The 17747-nt window shown below is 40.5% G+C and overlaps 1 protein-coding gene across 4 annotated transcripts in view; it reads right to left on the reverse strand.

Moving 5' to 3' along the window:
- Positions 1-343: 343 nt before the first annotated feature.
- METAP1 (methionyl aminopeptidase 1) overlaps positions 344-17747 on the reverse strand; it is a 50984-nt gene continuing 33580 nt past the window's right edge. For 3 of the 4 annotated variants that reach the window (XM_002745570.7, XM_035293273.3, XM_035293272.3), the window contains exons 9-11: positions 12587-12730; positions 3859-3924; positions 344-2007 (exon numbers count right to left, since the gene is read on the reverse strand). In XM_002745570.7, the coding sequence (XP_002745616.1) occupies positions 1844-2007; positions 3859-3924; positions 12587-12730 (374 nt within the window). In that variant the 3' untranslated portion in view covers positions 344-1843. Of the gene's footprint in view, positions 2008-3489; positions 3727-3858; positions 3925-12586; positions 12731-17747 lie in introns of all 4 variants that reach the window. The other variant, XR_008480148.2, reaches the window with a different exon arrangement.

Genomic DNA, 17747 nt, shown 5'->3' on the forward strand with positions numbered 1-17747 from the left:
GCGTTCTATCTTTTAACCAAAAAACTCTCACACCATCAAGATCTTTTTTCCTTGAGCTTATCTGCTAATGACAGACACTGAATAAGCCCACATTGTTAATTCCATGATCAGCACATAAAATGCTTCCCTAATATTCAGCATTCTGTCTTAAAAGCTCTCACAAGTATGGTTGCATCTCAAATGCTATTGGCACTCTGCTGAGTTTACGTATAGCCATTACACCTGAAAAAGCATTTCTACTCAAATGATCATGAATTTATTTTAGATTATCAAACAGCCTTCCCATTCCAACCATTTCCCTCTGAAATCCCAAAGAAATGCAGCAAAGTTAATGACTACATGGTGGGATACTCATTCAAACTTTTTAATCTCCCTTTACACATTATATTAACATTCATATTGCAAGGCATTCCATTCACAAATATTACAGTTTGATAAAAACTTCACACACATACCCCCAAAAGTCTATACCAGATTCAGTCAACTTTACTAAATCATTAAAATAATAAAAGTAATGAAAACATTATTATATTTTAAAGCAATAAGGTCTGAGGCACTCTGGGAAAGATGTTCTCTTACAAGTATAATGTGTCAGTGGTATGAAATTATATTACAAGGATGCCCAGTAATCAAGTACACTGTAATGACAATGACTTCATGATCTGATATGTCTTCAATGATACACTCCTATTTAAACAACTCATGAAAGGAACACAGATATTGGGCAGCTGAGGTCATTTCTACTGAAGTTCCCACCTATGTAAAGGTGAGGTATATTTCAGGACACCAAGGACAGCTGCGTCTCTACTGCAAGGTTACAGTACACGAAGTTCCTTTCTCATCACTACCATGCTTACTTGCTAATTGTTAGACTTAAATAGCCCACTTGACCTCCTGGGCTCACAGCTGGAGACAGTTTAGAACTCTTTCCCCATCCTCTGCCACAGTGCATCCAACCTTCTCTGATCACCTCCAGGATATGCCCTTGAAGTAAAACAGAAAAGGGAAGAAAGGGGGCTTTTTCTTTTCCATTTCTGACCAAACAGAGGTCTGAAATAGCAGTCTATTATGAAAATTCTCATGTCCTACAACAGTCAGCTACCACTTGGAAAGTGGCTATTTTTGCCATAAACTACATTTTAAAAAACTTGATAACCTTCCAAAGTGAATTTTACTACACTCAGTCACTGACACACACAGAGACCATATTGGAGAAAGTCTCATTGGGTGAGTGCTTCCCTATGCACAATTACAAGGGTAAATCGTTAGCATGGGGGAGAGGGGAGGCCAAATCCCAACCAGGAATTAAATCACTGCAAACTGTGGATCCATTTGTGAGAGCATATAAACCTGTCAGAGCAGAACCAACACAAACCCTGGGTCTCATAGTGTATGGTAATTATGTATATGGAATTTAAAATGTATATATATATATTTCCATATATATACTTAAAAAAATCGGGTGCAACATATATTGCTAAAGGTTCAAGGATTTTCATTTCCAATGTTCATCTGGAAAGCAGCTGGTTCTTGATGGCCATTTTGTGGCAGTGGTAAAAGCAACTAGAAGCAAATTTAAGTAAAAGTGCTCAAAGGGCAAATGAGAAAACAGGTGTGCCAGGGGAGGGGACTGAAGAGTTCAGCAAGGTTTCCTTTATTCTTCTCAGTTTTTTCAGACCCAAGACAAGTTCTTGAGGACACACATCAAATGCTGTAGTCCTTTCGTATCTATAGTCAAAACAAAACGAGTGATTTAAAAAAAAGGTTCCTCTTCCTTATGTACTTTCAATAAAATGCATAGTACAGTAAGAAGGTATCATTGAGATGTGCCATCTTGGGAGAATTAAAATTGAGACATGAAGTGAGGCCGTGCACTGTCAAGTCGCCGGGTTAGGATTTCGCAGCCAGTGTCCGTGACCAGGAGGGTGTGCTCAAACTGAGCAGACCGCTTTCCATCTCTTGTCACCGCAGTCCAACCATCTGGCCAGGTTTCATCCTGCCATCCGCCTTAAACAAAAACAATTTCTTAATTCAATCACTCAGTTTTCTAAATGAACTCTATCAAGAAGAAAACCAAGTAGAAAATTCACTACTAAGATCCTTATTTACACGCCAATTGTTTTAGCTAAATGCCTTTCCAACTTCATTTTGGTCTTCAGTATGTCTGATGTTTAAATTTCTTCAGATGTATTACAATCACATTTTTTATATATCCCAAATATCAAATCAAGATGGAATTTCCAAAATAAAGATGCTGGATTTCATTTTAGACAACACACTGATACCAATCATGACTCTGAGTATAAACTTTAATTAATTATATGTTTCATATGTATCCAAGCATCACTACGTACCCTATGAATATGTACAATAATTGTCAATTTTAAAATATAAAATTTTTTAAAAAGGACATTCTGCAATATGCTACAACACAAATGAACCTTGAGGTCATAATGCTAAGTGAAATAAGCCAGTCACTAAAAGGCATATGCTTAATGATTCCACTTATATGAGGTAGAGTACCGTAGCCAAAATCATGGAGATAGAAAGCAGAATGGTGGATGCCAAAGGCTGGGAGTAAAGAGGAATGGGAAGGGAGTGTTTAATGGGTTGAGTTTCAGTTTTACAAGATAAAAGGCTTTTGGAGATGGATGGTGGTGATGGGTGCACAGCATTATGAATGAATTTAATAATACTGAACTGTACATTAAAAAATGACTGAGATGTATATTTTACAAGTAAATATTGGAAAGAAAAACAACTTAATGAAGTTAGCTCTTTCCGAGTATAACTTTGGCATCTGACAAAACCATAGTCAGCATACACTGTGAAGGAAATCATGTGTTTACAGTTTCATTATGGCATTCAATTCCTGATATAATTTCAAAATGGTAGGCACACAAACAGATGGTGAGAACAGATTTTACAGTGAAATTTTTGTGAACTATCTCTGGAACCAGAAGAGGGACAAAGAGAAAGACTGGTATGAGAGGATAACAAAAATATTAAGCAGAATGGTCTGGATAGGAGCTGAAACCAGAGAAGGGAAGCTAAGGGACAGTGAAAGAATCTGGGAGGCCATGAAAGAAAACTCAGGGAAAGGCAGGAAAGTGGGTAGAGGGGGCAGAATGCTCTATTATTAGAATCACTCTGAAAATCTCAGTGAGGAGTCCTAATCATGACTCCACATCTCCTATCACTGCTACAAGCCTGTCTGGAGGGAAGGACAACAGTGGGGAAGCTGCCAGAACCAAGTGTGTCCTTGGTGTGTTTCCCCACAATAGCTACATCATACTACATGATAACATGAGTGCAGACCATGAAGGGTCAGAACAGCTCATGAGCTGAGTCTGACAAAATCTGCCAGGTAATGAGCTAAGTTATAGGCAAGCTACCTACCCTCTTCAAGGACCAGTTTCCTACTTTGTATAATGGGGATAACACCTGCCTTATAAATTATGAAGAATTAAATCATATAATCATGCCTACCTCAAACTGGGTGGCTCATCAAATGCTCTACTTTGTTCCTTCCTCTTCCCTCTCCTACGTTAAGCAAGAACATCCACAAAGACTTGACCTGGGCGCCTCATTATTACAATGCACCTTCTGATATGATCTTCATGAAAAGGGACCAGGATTCAGCACTTCAGCATCTCCTGACAGATTACCACACAGAAACCATGTCGTTCTTGCCAACCCCCACAATTTTCAGTTCTCCACATGATACTGAATCAAGTTTGAGAGGGGATAGGGAGTAGAAAGCAAAAAGCAAGCAGGCAGAAGAGATCATGACATGATGAATAACCTAAAACACATATAAATTCAATTAAAGAATGTCACAGCATCCTTTTTTCTCACCTTCACAAATCATTGGCTCAATTGTAAATACATGGCCCGATTTCATCACTCCAACTGCTTTATTTTCTGAAATTAAAGAAAAAAAAATCTCAGAAGATAGCAAAACCAACAGTGTACTGTTGAACAGCTAACTAGAAAGAGTAAACAATTCAAATTCCCATCAGTGATTCTTAAATTAATTACTTTGTCCTCTCCTGATTCCCTTTCTTAAAGTTCAACAAACAGGCATTATACTGGTAGCCATCTAATACGGTGTACATAATGTCCTAGGAACATTTCGTTATGCTTATGTATTCTCTAGGAAAATAGATATTTGTAGGCTGAATTTCAGGTACGAGTATCACTTCTATAAAAAGAAAAGTGGCAAATAAAAACAAAGAATAAGAAAAGTGCCTTGATTTCTATTACCTCATGACTAAAATTGCAATCACAGAACCAAGAGTTCCACTACTCAACCAGGTAGAGATTTCAAGGAGAATGACAGACGTTTCAGATTATGCCAAAAATCTCCCACCACTTGGGGGGATGTATGTGTTTGTACATAGGGGCACAGCGCATGGAAACGACATGATTTTCATAATGTTTTACAAGCTATTGTCTTTTTCTCATCTTCAAAGAAGAACAAAGTCTGTGCACACTAACCTACTTTTTAAAAAATGGGCCTGGCATGGTGGCTCAAGCCTATAATCCCAGCACTTTGGGAGGCCAAGGCGAGTGGATCACCTGAGGCAGGTCAAGAGTTTGAGACCAGCCTGGCCAACATGGCGAAACCCTGTCTCTACTAAAAATACAAAAATTAGCCTGGCATGGTGGCATGCAGCTGAAATCCCAGCTACTCAAGAGGCTGAGGCAGGGCATCACTTGAAACCAGGAGACAGAGGTTGCAGTGAGCTGAGATCGCGCCACTGTACTCCAACCTGAAAGCAAAAAAGCAAACTCCATTTCTCTCTCCAAATACTTTTTAGTTTCTTTGTCCAAGTTCATTAATACAAGTTTTTTTTCGGGATCATCATGAGAAATACAACAATAAATTACAGTGACCAGACCTGCCATACTCCTCAAAAAGACCAAAAATATTAAAACTAAGAATAGGCTTTTTAGACAAAATCGGAGAACTAATTTAAATTCAGCATTAAACAAAACCTAATAAGGCTATCAGCTAAGTGAATGACTGCAATGCCCAACCTGACCACCAGATGGCTAATACATCGGCTTTTCGGGGTTCCTCTGTGCAGTTGTTCTGATCCACAACTTTGGTAATGAATGGCAAATTTCCCCTCCAGTTGAGGCTGATTCTCAACGAAACTGTCCTCTTTCCAGGTATGGTCTAATCTCCCCTACACATGTATATTCCTGCATAACTTTCCAGATGAATAGCTATTGTCCTCCTTTCGACTATCTTAGGTATTGCCAAACTACACTTACTGCAGGTTTCAAATCTGGAGTTTCTAAACTGCTATAAAATCCTAAGGTCATTAAAAAAAAAAAAGAAAAGAAAAAGAAACATTTGACTTTTAATTTCTAAACTCACAAACTTTCTCTCAAGACATGCTTAATTATTCAGAACTGGTCTGTATTCCCTTGAAGAAACCAAAAAGAAAATGTCAGGAATGTCAGTGTGGTGTCACAGAAAGTAAAAAGGATGAAAGAATCTAGAACTCTGCTGTCCAATATGGCAGCATTAGCCACGCATAGCTATAAAGTACTTGAAAAGTGGCTAATCAGAATTGAGACAGGCTATCAGTTCAAAAACGCTTTGGATTTCAAAGACTAAACCAACATGTACAAATACATCTCTCAATAATTTTTATACTGATCAAAGTTTCAGTTTCCCAACATATCTCACTCAACAAATATACATTATATGAGTGACTATACTATTGCAGACACTATGTTAAGTACTTTTGGAAAAATCTGTGCCTAATCTATAGTCTCTCACAGAATGACTGTAATATGCAGGCACATCTTGTTTTATTGCACTTCACTGTATTGTGCTTCACAGACACTGCTTTTCTTTTTCTTTCTCTCTTTTTTTTTTTTTGAGACAGAATCTTGCTCTGTTGCCCAGGCTGGAGCATAGTGGCATGATCTCAGCTCACTGCAACCTCCAAACTCTAAAGTTCAAGTGATCCTCCTGCCTCAGCCTCCTGAGTAAGCTGGGACTTCAGGCATGTGCACCACGCCCAGCTAATTTTTGTATTTCTAGTAGAAGCGTGGTTTCACCATATTGGCCAGTTTGATCTTGAACACCTGTCCTCAAGTGATCAGGCTGCTTCAGCCTTCCAAGGTGCTGGAATTAGAGGCATGAGCGACCACATCCAGCTAGATACTGGTTTTTGTTTTTGTTTTTTTTTAATAAATTGAAGGTTTGTGGCAATCCTGCATTAAGCAAGTGTAGCAATGTCATTTTTCCAGCAGTGCATGTTCACTTCATGTCTCTGTGTCACAATTTGGCATTTTTCACAATATTTCAAACATTCTCATTATTATTTTATCAGTTACAGTGATCGGTGATAGATGATCTTTGTTGTTACAATTTTAATTGTTTTGGGGCACCACAAACTGTGCCCATGTAAGACAACAAACCTAATAAATGTTTATGTATATTCTGACTACTCCACCAACCTGCCCCCTCTCTCTCCCTCTCCTCAGGCCTCCCTAGTCCCTGAAACACAATACTGAAATTAGGCCACTTAATAGCCCTACAATGGCCTCTAAGTATTCCACTGAAAGGAAGAGTCACATGTATCTCATTTTGAATCAAAAGCTAGAAATAATTAAACATAATGAGGACAGCAGGTCAACAACCTAGACAGGCCAAAAGCTATGTCTCTGGTGCCAAAAAGTTAAGCCAAGTTGTGAATGCAGAAGGAAAGTTCTTGAAGGAAATTGAAAGCACTACTCCACAGAAGCCACAAATGCAAAGAAAGTATAACAGTCTTATTGCTGTTATGGACGAAGCTTGAAATGGTCTGGATAGATCACACAACCCACACATTCCCTTAAGCCAAAGCCCAATCTAGAGCACGGGACTAACTCTCAATTCTATGAAGGCTAAAAGAGGTGACAAAGCTTCAGAAGAAAAGTTTAAAGTTATCAGAGGCTGGCTCATGAGGTTTAAAGAATCCGTCTCCATTACATAAAAGTGCAAGGTGAAGCAGCAAGTGCTGATGTAGAAAGTAGCAAATTAGCCAGAAGATATAGCTAAAATAATTGATGAAGGTGGCTATACTAAGATTTTCAATGCATCAAAACAGCCTTCTAATGGAAGAAAATGCCACCTAGGACTTTCTAAAGAGAAGTCAATACGTGGCTTCATAGGAAAGGCGGACTTTCTTGTTAGGGGATCACATAGCTTGTGACCCCAGATCTTAAGATTCCTGAATAAGGCAGCAAAATCTGCTCTGCATGTGCTCTAGAAATGGAATAACAAAGCCTGGATAACAGCACCTCAATGTATAGCATGGTTTACTGAATATTTTAAGCCTGCTGTTGAAACCTACTGCTCAAAGAAAAAGATTCCTCTCAAAATACTACTATTCACTGACAATGCACCTGATTGCCCAAGAGTTCTAACAGAGATGTACAAGGAGATAAATGTTGTTTTCATGCTTGCTAACATGGAATCTATTCTGTAGCTCATGGATCAAGAAGGAATTTTGACTTTCAAGTCTTATTATTTAAGAAATACATTTTCTAAGGCTGCTGTAGACAGTGATTCCTCTGATGAATCTGCACAAAAGTAAACTGAAAAACCTTCTTGAAAGGATTCACCATTCTGGATGCCAGCAAAAACATTTGTAGGCTGGGCATGGTGGTACACAGCTATAATCCCAGCACTCTGGGAGGCCAAGGTGGGTAGATTGTGTGAGTCCAGGAATTCAAGATCAGCCTGGGCAACTAGTGAAACCCTGTTTCTACTAAAAATACAAAAAAAATAGCTGGACATGGTGGTGCACACTTGTAATGCCAGCTACTCAGGAGGCTGAGGTGGGCGAATCATCTGAGTCCAAGAGTTGGAGGCTGCAGAGAGCCGAGATCATGCCACTGCACTCCAGCCTGGGCAACCAGAGTGAGACCCTATCTCAAAACAAGCAAAAAAAATTGTGATTCATGGGAGGAAAATTCATGATATATGAGAGGACGTCAAATATCAGTATTAACATGAGCTGGGTAGAAGGTGATTTCAACCCTTTTGGATGACCAAGAGGGGTTCGAAACATAGTGGAGGATGTAACTGCAGATGTGGTGGAAAGAGCAAGAGAAACAATTAGAAATGGAGGCTGAGGATGTGAATGGATTGCTGCAATCTCATGATGAAACTTGAACAGATGAGTTAGCTGCATCTTATGGATAAACAAAAAAGTAGTTTCTTGAGATGGAATATAACTCTAGCGAAGATGCTGTGAACACTGTTGAGATGACAACAAAAGACTTAGAATATTACATAAACTTAGTTGATAAAACAGGAGCAGGGTTTGAGAGAACTGACTCCAATTTTGACAGAAGTTCTGTGGATAAAATGCTATCAAACAGTATCAAAAGCTACAGAGAAATCCCTCATGAAAGGAGGAGTTAATCAATGTAACAAACTTTCTTGTCTTTTTTCAAGAAATTGCGACCACCCTGATATGGTTTGGATCTGTGTTCCCACCCAAATCTCATGTGAAAATGTAATTCCCAGCATTGGAGGTAAGGCCTGGTGGAAAGTGACTACATCATGGGGACAGAGTTCTCATGAACTGGTTTGGCACCACCTCCCTTGGTACTGTATAGTGAATGAGCTATCATGACATCTGGTTGTTTAAAAGTGTGTGGCACCTCCTCCCATGCGCTATCTCTTGCTCCTGCTCCCACCATGTGAGACACCTCACTCCCTCTTTGCCTTCCACCATGATTAAGTTCCCTGAAGCCTCTCCAGAAGCTGATGCTGCCGCACTTCCTGTATAGCCTGCAGGACCATGAGCCAATTAAGCCTCTTTTCTTTTTCTTTTGAGAGGGATTCTCGCTTTGTCGTCAGGCTGGAGTGCAGTGCTGCAATCTCGGCTCACTGCAACCACACGACCTCCTGGCTTCAAGCGATTCTCCTAACTCAGCCTCCCAAGTAGCTGGAAATACAGGTGTGCCTCACCATGCCCAGATAATTTTTGTATTTTTAGTAGAGAGGGGGTTTCACCATGTTGGCCAGGATGGTCTCAATACCTTAACCTTGTGACCCACCCACCTCAGCCTCCCAAAGTGCTGAGATTACAGGTATGAGCCACCGCACCCGGCCAAGCCTCTTTTCTTTGTAAATTACCCAGATTCAGGAATTTCTTTCTAACAATGTGAGAATGTAATACACATCCCAGCCATCAGCAACCACCACCTTGATCAGTCAGTGGACATCAAGGGAAGACCTTTCACCAGCAAGAGGATTACAGCTCACTAAAAGTTCAGATGACTGTTGGCATTTTTTAGCAAGAGTATTTTAAAATCAAGGTTTGTGCATTGTTACTATACATACAACAGACCACAGTATAGTGTAAACATAACTTTTTTATGTACCGGGAAACCAAAAACTTTGTTTGACTTGCTTTATTGCAATATTCACTGTATTGCAAAGGTCTAGAGTAGGGTATTATCATCATTACTTTCCACCCAATGACTCAAATATAGAAGCAAATAAACTCTCACCTAACAAGGATTTCTCCTACATAGAAGGAGTGGAGAAATGTTACACAATAATTTCCTGGTTCTTCTCTCTTTTGGGTTAGGAGTGTAGAGTTACAAACTAAAGCAGAGAATATTTACATTTCAAAAGATATCTCTCCTATATTTAAAATATCCCTCAATAGTTTAACACTTCCCTACGGTGATCACAACATATTTTGTTTTATATAAATCTGACTCTTCATAAACATAATATATAAGGCTGGGTGTGGTGGCTCATGCCTGTAACCCCAGCTCCTTGGGAAGCTGAGGTGAGCACACTGCTTTAAGCCCAGGAGTTTGATACCAGCCGGGGCAACATGGAGAAACCCTGCCTCTACAAAAATATAAAAATTGCCAGGGATGGTAGCCTACTCAGAAGGCTGAAGTAGGAGGACTGCTTGAGCCCTGGGAGGTCAAGGCTCCAGTGAGCCATGACTAAACCACTACACTTTAGCCTGGGTAACAGAGCGAGATCCCGTCTCAAAAAAACTGTATCAAGTATACCTGGTCCTTGTTCCTTTTTTCATAATTGTTTCTTATGTCTAATTAAATGCTTTAATAGGAAACTCACATGACATATTTTGTATAACAGTGGCAACATATTTTGCTGACACTATAACCACTGACCAAAATTCCCTTCTCCCATAAATATTACTGTCTTCAGTCTCTCTCTCACTCAAATTCATATCTAAACTTAAATTTTATTGCCTCTGCAAGTAAGGGGACTGTGTTTTTATTCCCTCCCCTTCACAGACTCTTACATACAATACACACCCCTCACTGTAACCAGAATAGCTCCTTCCATTCTGTGAAAAAGAATGCCTTACTCAGATGATTACAGGGTTTAACAGGAAGGAATGAAGTCAGTTACCTACTTTCTGTTGCTAGCTTTTACTTCAAGCATAATTCACCACTTAAATAAAAAGAATTAGGTGCTCTGCTAATAACTACTTATTCACACACATTAGGTCGTGTGCTCTAAACCAGCAGTCCCCAATCTATTTTGTACTAGGGAACAGTTTTATAGAATAGAATTTTTCCACAGACCAGGGTGATTGTGGGGATACAAGCCTTGGGGGATGGTTTTTGGGATGAAACTGTTCCACTTCAGATCATCAGGCATTAGATTCTCATAAGGAGTGAGCAACCCAGATCCCTCACACACACAGTTAACAGCAGGTTTCAAACTCCTCTGAGAATCTAATGCCACCGCCAATCTGACAGGAGGCAGAGCTCTGGTGGTAACCTTCGCTTGCTTGCCACTCACTCCTCTCTTGCTGTGCAGCTCAGTTCCTAATAGGCCATGGATCAGTTCCTGTCTGCAGCCCAGGGGTTGGGGACCCCTGCTCTGAATGACTGCTCCAGCTTCTCCTTTAGAAAAGTTGCTCACTCATTTCACTTTCTTTTCACAACTATCCATGTCTAGGACTTTACCACCTCACACCTGAACTACAGCAACAACTGCCCATCAGGCCAACCATCTTCATAACTCCTACCGGCAATCCATCTTAGTCACCACTGCCAAATTAGCCTTCTCCAAACATCAGCTTCATTATGCCATTCTTCTGCTCAAAAGTATTTCTGAAGATTCTGACACAGAAGTCAAATTTCTTCAGTCTGGCATTCAGCACACCTGGACTCCCTGCTGCTAGTACTTAACATATAACTTGGACAACCTTATCTTGTCTCTGTTCATCTCTATTTGAAGCACCTATTCATGTTCCCCCTCCAACTGGAAAGCTTTTTCTCATTTCCACCCAACCAAAACTTCAACCACTCTTTAGTTCTCCCCCAGCATCCAGCACCAAATTTCTTCAGTCCTTACTCGTCAGCATGAAGTATGGAAGAAAAAACTGACTCCAGAAAGCAAGACAGAACCAAGGTATCAATGCTAGTCTGGCATTTAATGACTAGTTCGTGTGACCTTGAGCAAGTAAATTACCTCCTCTGTAAGCACAGAGTTGCTTTAAAAAAAACAGGGCTAAGAAATTATCCATAGACTTGAAATGATCAGACGAGATGATGCGTATTACTATCAGTGTAAGCATTAACATAAAATGCTTTTCATGTACTGTTTTCATGCAGATTTCTAAGTGCTTTCCATGTATCATCTCACTTAATCCTCATAACAATTCTACAGTTGGTACCATTCCCTGTTATTGTACAGATGAAAAAATTTAAGCACAAGGAAATGAAAGTGTTTATCTAGCAGTGGCTCAATAAATATGTGCTAAGTTCCTTCCTAGGTCACTTACTGTGAACAGCTTTCATTTCCAGCACTAAATAACAGATTTATTCCTGCACATGTCTTCTCTCTCTACAGCAAAGGTTTCTGTAAGACATTAGCTGTCTTACACTTTCTTTGTAATTATATCATATGGTACTCAACCTGAGGAAAGGTATTTTGTTTATTCCCCTCTATTTATAAGAACAAATACTACAGAATCTGAGACACATTAAGCATTCAAACCAAGCAAGATGAACTGACTTCACCTAAGTAATCAGAATAGTAATGGCTAGGCCTGTAGCAGACTGCTGATTGTTTGCCTAAATAAGTTTACTTTTCTTCCGTAACACTCAACTAGATTACGTTTTCCCACCTCCCTTGTATTCAGATGTAGCCATGTGACTGAATTCCTGCCAGTGGAAAATAAATGTGATTTATGCCAATTCCAGGCTATTAAAACTTCCCAAGCATACCCCTCCAAGCTTCAACCTCCAAACTCCCAACCATCTACTGACCAGGAGGACAACTCCCGAAGTGGCGTTGAAAGCCATAGGTCGAAGATGACACAGCCTGTGTCACACAGTAACTGTCCTGCTCCCACAGTGACCAAACATACCTGCCTTGGACTATTATGTGAGTAAGGTATGAACTTACACTGTATTTCAGCAAATACACATTTTGGGAATCTATCTATTACAACTAAGAGATAACTCCAGGGAATACACAATAGTAGGTACTGTTAAATGCATGAGTAAGTATTTGTTGAATAAATGGTGAGCATGTACCAAATCTCTGGCTAGTACTTACTGGCATAGTGGGGTACATTGGGGGCGGTATGAAAAAGCTTGTGGATTCCATGCCCACAATAGCTTCGAACAACTGAAAACCCGTTTGCTTGGGCGTGCTTCTGGATAATGTTTCCCAATTCTCTGTACCGAACACCAGGCTTCACTGTAAGGAAAAGAGAAAATTCATGACAAACAAATAATAACTAACATGTACTAAGCAATTACTATCAACCAGGTACAGTGGCTCATGCCTGTAATCCCAGCACCTTGAGAGGCCAAGGCAGGAAGATCACTTGAGCTCAGGAGTTCAAGACCAGCCTGAGCAACATGACAAAGCCCTGTCTCTACAAAAAATATAAAAATTAGCCCTGCATAGTGGTGCATGTCTATAATCCCAGCTACACTTGGGAGGCTGAGATAGGAGGATCACTAGAGCCCAAAAGGCCGAGACGGTAGTGTTCCTGCCACTGTATTCTGGCCTGGGCAACAGAGAGAGACCTTGTCTCAATATTAAAAAAAGCAACTAGACCAGGCATGGTGGCTCACGCCCGTAATCCCAGCATTTTGGGAGGCTGAGGCGGGTGGATCACAGGTCAAGAGAGCGAGACCATCCTACATCCTGGCCAACATGGTGAAACCCCGTCTCTACTGAAAAAAATACAAAAATTAGCTGGGCGTGGTGGCACTTGCCTGTGGTCCCAGCTACTTGGGAGGTTGAGGCAGAAGAATCGCTTGAACCCAGGAGGCAGAGGTTGCAGTGAGCTGAGATTGTGCCACTGTACTCCAGCCTGGTGACAGAGCAAGACTGTCTCAAAAAAAAAAAAAAACAAAACTAAAACAAGTACTATCTTTGTTCTAGGAAGCTTTCAAAACACTTATGCATCCATGCCTCAACTTAAAGATGAGGCACAGAGAAGCCAAACAGCCAGTAATTGGTAAAGTTCTAAATTCAAACCAAGGGCATCTGTAGTTCTTCCTTTCATGCAAAAAATGTTAGACTCACAACAGTATTAAGGGGTTGGGAGTAGGCACCTTTTGCTTTCTCTAATAATAGAGAACAAACAATAGAGAAGAAAATACACTTCTCTTCCCATCCTTCCCTACAGCCAAGTGTTCTATTAATGTGAGCAGATGAGGTAAGAAAGTGCACTAGGAGTGAAAGGAATGTCCAAAAAGTAACAAGTTGTCCTAAGTTTCAGCTTGGACACTTCTGAGAGACTTACTTCCCCTGGGCTTCTTTATTCCCCATAAAAAAAGTTCTCAAACTTTCCACAGCTCCCGTTACAGACAAGCCTAGAGACACAGGGTAGGAAAGGAACTTCTCACTATATACACTTCCTGACCTGTTTAATTTCTATGAATTTGACTGGTGTTTCAATTAAACATGAAACAAAAGAAGTGGTTCTCATCATTATTAAGGTTCTCCCTCGCACTAAAACCCAGGAACTGGGCACTGTAAGTCTAGAGAACCTCAAGATGACTGGGGATCCTTAACTCTATAGTCTCCTACTCAGCCTATCTGATTCCCAACCTGAGGTTCAGATACAATGTATATTTCTCATCCATTTCAGGGTAAATAGCTCAAGGAATCGTTTTAATTAACATTTTTACTTGCCCTTAACTGCATCTTCCAGCTTGATTTTGGAGGGAGAAGGAAGGAGGCTTCTAGTTTTGAAAAATCATGCTGTGGCCCGGCATGGTGGCTCATGCCTGTAATCCCAGTACTTTGGGAGGCCAAGGCGGGCAAATCACCTGAGGTCAGACGTTTGAGACCAGCCTGGCTAACGTGGTGAAACCTCATCTCTACTAAAAAATACAAAAGTTTGCCGGGTGTGGTGGTTGGGGGCCTGTGCTCCCAGATACTTAGGAGGCTGAGGCAGGAGAATGGCTTGAACCTGGGAAGTGAAGGTTTCAGTAAGCTGAGACTGCGCCACTGCACTCCAGCCTGGGTGACAGAGCAAGACTCCATCTCAAAACAAACAAAAAAGCAAAATCATGCTGATTTTCACGATTTTCTTTCGTTCCTATCCAGGAGGTAGGAGGGGGAACAAAATTGCAATACAAGTTGCATAGAAGGAGTGACAGGGGAAGTCTTCCTTATTTTCATACTGGGCCAACTGTGGCCCCAAGGGTAGTATCTAGATATATTAGTATTTCTGGTTTTTAAACACAGGGTGGTGGTATAACTGGCATGTAGTGGGTAGAGACCAGGAACGCTTGTGAAGCATCTTATAGGCACAGAACAGGCCTCTCCAACAAAAAATTATCAGGCCCAAAAGCCACTAAATGCATAGACTGAAAAACCCTACTTAAGAATCCTAATTTCTGGCCGAGCACAGTGGCTCACACCTGTAATCCAGCGGGTAGATCACTTGAGGTCAGAAGTTCAAAACCAGCCTGTTCAACATAACCCCATCTCTTAAAAAATAAAATAAAATTGGCCAGGCATGGTGGCTCATGCCTATAATCCCAGTGCTTTGGGAGGCTAGGGCGAGGTCAAGAGATCGAGACCATCCTGGTCAACATGGTGAAGCCCCCGACTCTACTAAACAAACAAAAAAATTAGGTGGGCATGGTGGCGCACGCCTGTGGTCCCAGCTACTCGGGAGGCTGAGGCAGGAGAATTGCTTGAACTCAGGAGGCGGAAGTTGCGGTGTGCCGAGATTGCGCCATTGCACTCCTGCCTGGGTAACGAGCGAAACTCCATCTCAAATAAATAAATAAATAAATAAGAAAGAAAGAAAGAAAGAAAAAAAAGAATCCTAATTTCAACAGCTTTTCAAACCCTCTGCCTGGGGAATTGGGGGGTTGCAAAAAAAAGAGGCAAAGAAAGGCAAAAATGACATATACAAAGGTATTCATAGCACTTTGCAAAGAGTAAGCAACATTCAGCTTCTTTCCTGGCTACTATTACAAAGACTGTTGGCAAGTTCCAGTCATACCTCATATAAAACAGCATTCTAACTGTCTGGTTTTTTCTTTTTTTTTCTTTTTGTTTCTTCAGTTGATTCACAGAGAAACAAAAATAATAGAAACACTGACTATATTATCTAGCAGAAACGCTAAAAATTATTTCAAACATAAGCTTTTACACATATAAACTAAACATTAAAATCTTATCTACAGCTGAGCACAGTGGCTCACACCTGTAAATCCCAGCACTTTGGCAGGTCCAGGTGGGTGGATCATGAGGCCAGGATATCGAGACAATTCTGGCCAACATGGTGAAACCCCGTCTCTACTAAAATAGAAAAAATTAGCCGGGCGTGGTGGCGGGCACCTGTAGTCCCAGCTACTCAGGAGGCTGAGGCAGAGAAATCACTTGAACCCGGGTGGTGGAGGCTGCAGTGAGCTGAGATCATGCCACTGCACTCCAGCCTGGGCGACATAGCAAAACTCTGTCTCAAAAAAAAAAATTCTTATCTCACAATACTACCTCCTGCATTAACGATAATCAACAATCTGGCCAGGCATGGTGGCTCACGCCTGTAATCCCAGCACTTTGGGAGGCCAAGGCGGGAAGATCACAAGGTCAACAGATCAAGACCATCCTGGTGAACATGGTGAAACCCCGCCTTTAATAAAAATACAAAAATTAGTTGGGCATGGTGGCGCGTGCCTGGAGTCCCAGCTACTTGGGAGGCGGAGGCAGGAGAATCGCTTGAACCTGGGAGGTGGAGGTTGCAATGAGCCGAGATTGCACTACTGCACTCCAGCCTGGCGAGAGCCTGACAGAGTGAGACTCCGACTTAAAAAAGTAAATTGATTAATTAATTAAAATAATCAACAATGAATAAGTTTTAAAATTTTTACCTACTGATCCACAAAAATATCATATTCCTTCATTTCCATTCCTCCAACTTGAGTAAAAATTTCATCCCCATACACATTAAAGAATGCACTAAAAACAATTTTTTAAAACTGGATCAATGTTATTAGAGATAACTGTGTATTTGTCTAAGAACTCTGTCCTATTCACTATTCTGCTGATGACATCAAGATTTGGGGGTACTGGGGAGGGTTGTAGACAGTACACTGGATAATAAAGTTCAAATAATAAGGATTAACTAGAAAACTGTTTGCCCATTTATTAACAGTTTGTTAACTCCAAAAAGATTATATTAAAAGCTTTCCTTTCCTTCTTTTTTTTTTTTTTTCTGAGATGGAGTCCACTCTGTTGTCCAAACTGGAGTGCAATGGTATGATCCACTTCCTGGGTTCAAGCAACACTCCTGCCTCAGCCTCTTAAGTAGCTAGGATTACAGGCACACACCACCACACCCAGCTAATTTTTGTATTTTTCATAGAGACAGTTTAACCATGCGGTCCAGGCTGGTCTCGAACTCCTGACCACAAGTGATCCACCTGCTTCAGCCTCCCAAAGTGCTGGGATTACAGGTGTGAGCCACCTCGCCCAGCCCCTTTCCTTCTCTTATCCCCATAAGATACTGATTGAACAAAAAAGCCTGGATAAGTTGTTTATATGTACAAAGACAGCCTGAGAAAAATCCTCCAGAAATACACCCCAACCCGTTAGTACAATAGCAAGAAATATGGAAATCACCAAAATCCAATAGAATATAGACATTTTAATACTACAGAAAATAATACATAGCCATTAAAAGAATGAGGTAAATCTATGTCTGTAGGTAATATGCTAACTTGAAAAGATCTCCATGACAGTTGAAAAAACAGCCCAGTTACACATTACAAATATTATTATTCCATTTAACCTAATTTAACACATACACATACATATGTGCATTAATTCATGGGAGAGAGAAAAAAACCTAAATGATAACAGTGGATATCTCTAGAGAAAACAGAGAAATATTAAAAGAGGGGAGGCAAGTGAAAAGGAGAATCACATTTTTCACTCACAATCTTCAGTTTTAATTGTTTATAAGGAAAACATAACATTTATGTAGTCGAATTTTAAAAATAGAGTAAAAGTTGCACTAAAAAAACATTTTTACAGTCTTCCTCATTTATCAGGCAAAGAAAAGGAAGATAAATCACAGAAGAAACAAAAAGCACTAACTATTCATCTGGTCTATCACCACCAAAGGATTCCCAAATCACCCTTTCATCCATTACTGCTAATGCCCAAAACTAACTCAAGTTGAACGGGGGCAAACCTGGAAGGTACAAGGAATGCACAGAGCTGCAGCACCTAGTCT

The sequence above is a fragment of the Callithrix jacchus genome, chromosome 3, assembly GCF_049354715.1.
Source record: "Callithrix jacchus isolate 240 chromosome 3, calJac240_pri, whole genome shotgun sequence".
Lineage (NCBI taxonomy): Eukaryota > Metazoa > Chordata > Mammalia > Primates > Cebidae > Callithrix > Callithrix jacchus.